This window comes from Eimeria maxima, genomic scaffold (assembly GCF_000499605.1).
Source record: "Eimeria maxima Weybridge genomic scaffold, Emw_scaff132, whole genome shotgun sequence".
Taxonomy (NCBI): Eukaryota; Apicomplexa; class Conoidasida; order Eucoccidiorida; family Eimeriidae; genus Eimeria; species Eimeria maxima.
In genome coordinates, this window is record NW_013563470.1 from 26,275 (window position 1) to 34,040 (window position 7,766).

Genomic DNA, 7,766 nt, shown 5'->3' on the forward strand with positions numbered 1-7,766 from the left:
CCAAGTGAAATTTAGAAACCACATGGCAATATGCAGCTGCCCCGAAGATTATCTAAAGGTTAAGCTGGCTCACGGATTCTCGCAGTGTGGACGGCATCGGCCTTGCCGACTCGGGTGCGGGATTCAACCCACGATTAGACCGTGACGTGCAACCTGTTGAAAAGTCTCAGCATAATGGTACGGTACTGGCCGAGTATTTTTAAAATTAGTGAAGAACTAATGGGTTATTTTTTGCATTATGATGGGACGGTGGCCTGCTACTCCCACTGCCCCGCGAATTGCCGTTGGGGCGAGTCCAGTTCTAAGTGTGATACGACACAGGTAGACTGCCGATCGAAAGGAACGCTCCTTAGCTCTTTTTATGCCCTTATGAGTCTCAAGGAGTAGATGCATTACATACCGGTATTTGGTTGCTGAAGCATTCTAAACGTGAGGCCTCAATCTTATGGAGCTAAGGTGAGCTGGAAGGGCGCCAAAGTACGTAAGAGAGAGCTAATCAAAAGCAGCTGATATCCTGCCCCGATCATTAGGCCTCCTGAGCTCAGTAGGCTAAACTCACTGGGGTTTCGAAACTAGAGGCAGGCTGCCACGAGTCGCAAACGCTGATTGCAGCAATTCTAGCAGCAAACCAGCCCAACGTCTGTGCACAAACAAGCGAAACAAGCTTTCTTGTCTGTACGTACAAACTTCGTATACAGCTGCTGAGAACTTTTGCTTGCGCCATATGCTGCTTCTCGGGCAGGTTACGGAATCATGCACTAACTTCCCAGAATTTCCAACATGGGACAGATTACCCCACGATGATCTGCCCAAAGTTGGTACATAAACGCGTAATTGGCCTTACTAGGCAGCATTCATAAGCACAAGGCCTCAGCACACCCTGCTCTGAGCAAAAGTCATGACCACTGAAGCGAATTCAGATAGTCACAGAATTAAATCGATGGGGATATGCCGGTTCGGCTGCTACTGCTTTTGGCCCCTTCACTGCGCCTCCCGCTCGCAGGGGGTCTGGGCATTTTTCTGATCGGTTTATTCATTCGCCTGGCAGCGCTTATCAAAATCTTGCTTCACCAATACCCTCGGCTTTTTCGTACGTCTGCAATCTCGAAGTATTTGACGCAGGTTGTTACAGAAGAAGCTGGCGCGGAGCTCAACACGACTTCCTGTGCACTTCGGACTGTGGAGTTCCACTGCTGCTTCCGATTGGATGAGGTTCGGTTTCACCGCCACAACGTCCATAGCGTGCATATCCATATTGTTCCGAAATCTGCCCAGTTCCTTCTTCTCAAGGGTGGTAGGTATTCCATCATTTCTTCGAGTCCGACCGTTTACCTGCTACATCCTTCTTTTGCTGCTCGGCTGGTTACCGAATGAGTTTTTCCTTGGAGTATGGAGGCTTTCCAGAACGCGCTGGGATGTAGCTCTTTCGTAGGCAGGGAGTAAAATAAGCCGTGTCATAGCTGAGGTAACGCAAGCAAAGGAAGCTTTTTATACAGCATTATATCCAGAAGTATCAGGCGTTGGTGAATGCGCCTATCGTTGGTGTGTGCCTATCATTGGTCCAATGGTGGCCCCATCTACTGCCATCGCGGAGACGGAATAGAGCAGGCTTAGAAACACTCTGGATATACACCCTGGGGATATTCACCGACCAAGAATGCCATCGCCGCATACAGAAGGAGGGAAGGGTAACAACGGAAGTAGCAGGGGAACCGGCACTCAAAAGACTGGGAGGTTATATCGAGCTTCACACCTTCTATTGCAACAAACTGGGCATAATTTCGAGACTTGGGGCTTCGAGACTGCAGCCATAGGAAACGCACGAGGTATTTGGACACTCAAGACTTCAGAAATCGCAGCCAGGGAAGTAAATACACGATCAGGAAAGTGCCGATAAGGGCGCTGAGTGGCTCCCCATTGCCGAGGCGCTACCGGAAACTGAGCAGAACTGCAAGCACAGGACCGAGGCTTTGATCATGTCAAGGCCCCACAACGAGCAAATGTGGAAACATTTTAAGGAAGACCTCGAACATGTATTAAATAGCAATAAGGCAGCTGCGGGCCGGTCATCCACTGATCACACCATGGAGCTCATAAGCGTGGAGCAGCCCCAAGCTATGCTCGAATATACCAGCAACTCCTATTGTTTGGAGGGGAACAGGGGAGCAATTGGACGAATTTCTGAAAAATCTTCAATGCGTAGTCGTCAACTAGAGTGTTTGGAAACAGGCCGTTGTCGACGAAGACGAAATGCAGGTGGCACGTGTGCGACTTCAAGCTCCTCAAAAAGATCACGGGGCGAACCCCTAGTTGCCGATACTTAGAAGCGACAAACTCGCAGATTGTTCGCAGGGTTTGGCTGTATATTCATCATCTGAGTTTGCCCAAGCGTCCTTCAAATATTGAAATCCATCCCAATGAGAGGAGTTAAGTGTTATACACCCCAACTCGCCAGTTGGACTACACCTTTAAGGTCTGTAAATGCACCTGGCGAACTTCAGCGACCGCTGATCACGATTATTTAGCCAACTCAGTGATGGAAATGACGCTTTTGCGTCCAGATGGAATGCGCAGCGGAGCATACAGCACCAGCGACGTGCTTTGCAACTGCTGAGTAAGAAGCAATGTTGTGTGACAGCACAAAATTGTTTGTTCTCTCGATGCAAGCATGCAGCTTCTTAGCTTAACCGTGCCTCAGTTGGTGGAGTCAAACTAGGTCCGGCGGAGATAGAAGCAGTTCGCGGATACCCTTGTACGGTGGCACGGATGTTGAGTTCCCCCGTTCTCGCATTGTACTTTCCCGGCTTTGCCTATTTAGCGGATCTGCTTAAAAGTACTACATCTCTGAGAAACTGCGTGCACTGTCTTTAAATACAGCGGAGAAGGCTTATGGACGCATACATGTTGGGCTGTTTTTCTTTGTCTAGCTTCAGTAGCCCGTGTGGAAACTCCTGGCAACCCACTTCCACTCCCCCAGCCCCAGGCGCTTGAACTGTTATATTATGCTCAGGTCGCTAGGATCTGACGAAGGAGGTTAGCTGTTTTTAGTTGAGTTTCATTTTAAGCATTTTGGCTGTCTTCTACCCTACATGCATCCTGGGACCAGATCCGACACCCTGCTTTACAGCGCAAACAAAACGGCCCTAGATCGGTACGCCAGAGAAAGTTCCTAACAACTATCTACAACGTTTGAACATGCAGCCAAGGCGGCCGCTTTGTTTTCTTATGTGGCTCTCTCTCTCTAGCATGAGGAGCAACCTCCTCTACCGCAGTTCCAGGCGCTTCAGCCGCCTACCGGAGGACTCCTACAGAGTGAATATGGGGGTACCATGCGTTTAATTAACCCTTATCTTAAGTATTGTGGCTCATGTGTCTCTCAGTATTCAATGGAAAAGATCCAAGACCGACGTCACACCATGCCACTTTCAGAATGACTGTAGTTGCAGGTCGGGGAAAATATTGCATAGTAAGCCGATTAATTAGGATATAGTAGCAAATTAAACCCAAATATATGGTTTTAGGACAGGTTTGTGCGATAGGATTTTGTGCGTCTACAAGCAATGGCGTGGGGATCGGGAGCGGCTGCGCACCCAACGTACGAATGCCGAACGCCAAGCCCACATGATGCAGCTCTCGACGGCTGACAGGTTTCAATTCCAAGGTAAATTTTGACAAGTTTCATCCTGAAGGTTGCCCCCGTCAGCACCTATATTCACTGGTGGTAGGTTGTGGGGGAGTACTTCGTGTGGCTCACAGGGGCGGTATCGGCAAGTGGTCCTTCGGCTGCTCCCCCTCACGCTTACCGTCCTCTGTTCTTTTTGCCGGACCCTGCCTTTGAAAAATAGCTTTACTTTTGCCTGGTCCGCTTTCGAACCAGTGGTTTGTCCTCGAAATGTGCGAGGGGTCCTTTGCAAATCGACCCCGCTCTAAGTGATCACCAGTGGAGGGATAGATGCGCATTAAGCTAACGTGAGATAGCCCTTTTGCATTTACCTTGGGATAAACGGCTCCAATTTGAAAATGACGAAACCAAACAAATTGTTAAGCATGCTTCGCCTGCAAAGGTGTGTCTGGTTATTTGTGGTATTATGGCTTGCGGAGCAGCAGAATGTTCGCTCGTCAGAGGCACCAGCAGAAAACTTTGATACTTCAGAGTTGAAACTTTCAGGCGAATTTCCAGTTGATACACTGGGTAAATTGCACGCAGAAGCGGCTGCGCAACAGGAGATAACGGCGAGCAAGATGGCGGTGCGAATACTCTCCAAGAAGCAGACCCACCTAATTGCATTATTTGTGCTCTTCCTAATCCTAATGAAAGTAATTTCTGTTCGTATGCAAAAGGAACGTAAGAAGGCGGAAGAGGAACGTCTCAAGGTCCCGCCAAAGGCTGAAACCGAACCAGCAAGTCCACCACCGCAGGTACCTCCTGTGCCCAAGGCACAGCCGGAGCACAAACCAGCATGGTTTCCAGGCCCACTAAAGGATGCCTTAGATAGGCGGGTAACACGTGGGCGAAAGACTAAAAAACAGGGCCGGAAGGACAAGGCTCCGGAAGTGCCCCCTACAGTAGTTCCAGCACCTGGCGCTCCAGGTGTGGAACATCCAGTTCCTCCACAGTTTGAAGGTGAGCAACCTTACGGAGGGCCAGCTTATGCTCCTGCCCCAATAATTGAGGACGACGACGAGATGCGAGAATTGAAGGCTCGGATGGTCGTTGTCAACAAATTGGTAGAAGTGGCGGTTAGGCTGGGGGATGAGTTGCCGCCGGGGGAGGCACAAAGTATTATAGATGCATTGAAGGCGGATGCAGCGGTTGCTGATCAGGAGGAAAGAAACTACGATGTTGCAAAAGCCCATGGGGATCCAAATTTTGAATCAGTTCGGAATCATACTGCGAATGTATTGACAACATCCTTGGAGAAAGTTCGCAGTGCGCTCGTACAGTTGTCTAATCTGGCAAGACAACATGGTGAAGAACTGCATGCGTCCTGTTCTACTGATGTCACTTTTACAAACGTCAAGGAGTTAGAAGAGCCTCTGAAAGAGAGCTTGGATGCACCACCGGTCGCATCGTGCATCGCGACGCTCTCGTCTCTGGGAAACTCCTCTATTACTCTGCAACAGGAGAGTGAGGACAGCGCGAGTCAACTGCGTTCTTTAAAATTCGTGGACGAATGCGACGCAGATAATTTTGTCCGCTTCTACTCAGCCATTTCTACCCTGAATCACAGGAGGAGTACCTTGAAGCGGTTGTCTGACCTGGACAAAGAGGTGAAGGGATTTCTTTTAGGTATGCACAAGGCTTTTTTAAAGGCAAAATTCCAGGGAGAACGCATACCGATTGGCATGCAGGGAAACTTCGTGCAGGGAATTCATACTGTATTGGTGAAGAGTCGCCCAACATCTGAGGGTAAATCAGGTTCTGGATTAAAGAAGGCAGAATTGAGCAAATTCAGTGCATTATTTTCTGAGCAAACTAAGGAACTTCGTTCGCTGGATACTGCTGAGAACATAGAGGGTGCTACAAAAGCATATAAACGCTTACAGGAACTTAACGGAACGCTCAAGTCCTTACTAGATGAGCAAGTCGCGAAGATTAGTGCAGTTTTGCTTCAGGAGCCTTTGAGCAAAGAGGAGGCAACCAGTGCGGCTTCCAACATGCAGAAGATTGGCGGTACTGTCGCTTCGGTCGCCGATGAATTCTCTCGTGCAGCAAATTATGCTCTTGAACTAGCTAGCAGCAAAACTGAAGATGTTGGCGCTGGATTGCTGCAAAAGCTGACAAAGTCCAAGACAACTGTTGATCTTGCAAGCGATGATCTCAGTGTGGCAGACGCTGTGAAGGCCGCATTTACCGAGATGAGCCGCCAGTTGAAAACGGAGGCGAAGCGTCTTTCTTCAAGGGCCCATGAAATAGTCGAAACTAATAAGAAGGAAGTAAAGTACAGGCTGGATGGCCGTGGACTCGAATCGACTGCATTGAGCAATAAAACTGCCCTTAAAACTGAGGCGGCGCAGAAAACAGGAGATGCAAAGCTTTTGGACAAGCAACTGCTGTATTTGAGGGCCTTATCCAGGGAAATTGGAAGTGCTGACTCCACGCTACGCGCTGTATCGACCTTTAATTTCCGGTTTGATTCGCAATACAACACCGAACTGAGCAAACTGAAGGACACATTGGAGGCTGAAAAGACTACGGCGAGAGAAACTCAGAGCATAGAAGCGATAGCTGAAACCATAGTGACGATACAGTCAATCGCTTTACAGATGAGGAAGACACTTGAAAGCGAGCGATGCGAGCAGCTTTCGGCGGATATCAGCAAAGCGCGCGCTAATCTTCATGATGCAGGACGACAGTAGAACTGTATTCTGACCATGGTGTGACGAAGAGGCATTTACGCACCGGTATCCTCATTTTTATCCAGGGACTCCTCTTCCAGTCATTGGAATGCTGGTGTCAATACAGCTGGCCCTTAGGTGAATCAGGTTTGGCATTGAAAAAGGTCTTTGTATGTTTCACCGAGTCGCTTAAATACACGTTGTATGGGCAATTTTCTTATATTTGTTGGCTTCTCTTACAAAGGGGAGACAACCTTGCACTTCAGGCAACCAGAATATTTGTCCAGACGTTTGTAGAGTTTGGCCCCAGCAGTGCCTTGTCGTCGAGGGAGCCATCTGCGACAGTGTATTGTGTAGTGGTTCTGGTGCGTGATCATAACGTGGTGCCTACCTGCTCATCTCTTCCAGTCTCGGGGCAGCGGGGCGTTGCGTGTAAGACACTGCTCCATATCAGTCTGCAATGTTGGCTGAGTGCCACATTTTGCTTATTTTATGGGATATCCTTGCCAAGATGCGTGGGCTTCTCACGAAGCTCACCGAGGTCGTCGAGTAGATGTAGAGTAGATCTCCAGGTAATCGCATGCTTGAAGGAATCAGCGCTTCAACGCCAAAACCTGACTCTTGTTGGGTTTTGCGCACCCGTGCAGTATATCGTCAGGAAGGTCCGGGTGCTACACGAGAACAAGATTTTGTGGTGTTGCAGGGCTTTTGGCTATCAGTCTGGCCTTGCATTAATGCCACAGAACCGCCAGATTGCAATGCGGTCCTGTCCTGATCTAGCTAACACCCGGCCTCAAGCAAGCTTTCGACGCGCCATGCCCGCTTGTCGTCGAAGTTTTCCGTAACCAGCGTCAACTGGTTCAATACCACAGGCCAGAAGCTGCGTCATAGCCGGCTTGAAACTGTTTAGCGAACATGCGAGATGGAACTCGCATGCGAGCTAGCATGTATCGATAACGCCTACTGCTAGAATCAGGTGTTTCAAAGGCTTTGGGCCGTACTTTATAAGCACACGCCATGCTGCTTGTTAATTGATGCTTCACACACACACACACACACACACACACACACACACACACACACACACACACACACACACACTCGCGCCGCACGACAAAAAGGGAGTTCACATAGCATGACACGGACAAAGCAGAATTATGCAGTAGTGCTATTTCTGCTTGGAGACAAGCCTTTTGCAGGCAAGTGCTAAGATGTGTATCTAGATGGAGTGATCTTCAGAAGCGCAGTGTAGTGACGCCAGTCTTATGTCGTGTACTTCCCGACAAGAGCATGAGGTACGTGCCACAGCGACTAGAGTAATGTTTAGGCCCTGACCATATCGGTGTATTCTGAGGCAAGCACGAAATACAGCAAATGCCATGACGGAATCGCCCTGCGAGCCGCTAGTGCCGGGCTTTTACGCAGCA

General features: G+C 49.2%; 1 protein-coding gene across 1 annotated transcript; it reads left to right on the forward strand.

Annotated features, from left to right (window-relative positions):
• Positions 1 to 4,047: 4,047 nt before the first annotated feature.
• Positions 4,048 to 6,360, forward strand: EMWEY_00016280 (hypothetical protein; the record flags this gene model as incomplete). Its single annotated transcript, XM_013477480.1, has 1 exon — positions 4,048 to 6,360. One exon carries the CDS (start codon positions 4,048 to 4,050, stop codon positions 6,358 to 6,360), a length of 2,313 nt encoding a protein of 770 aa, XP_013332934.1.
• Between the last annotated feature and the right edge of the window lie 1,406 nt (positions 6,361 to 7,766).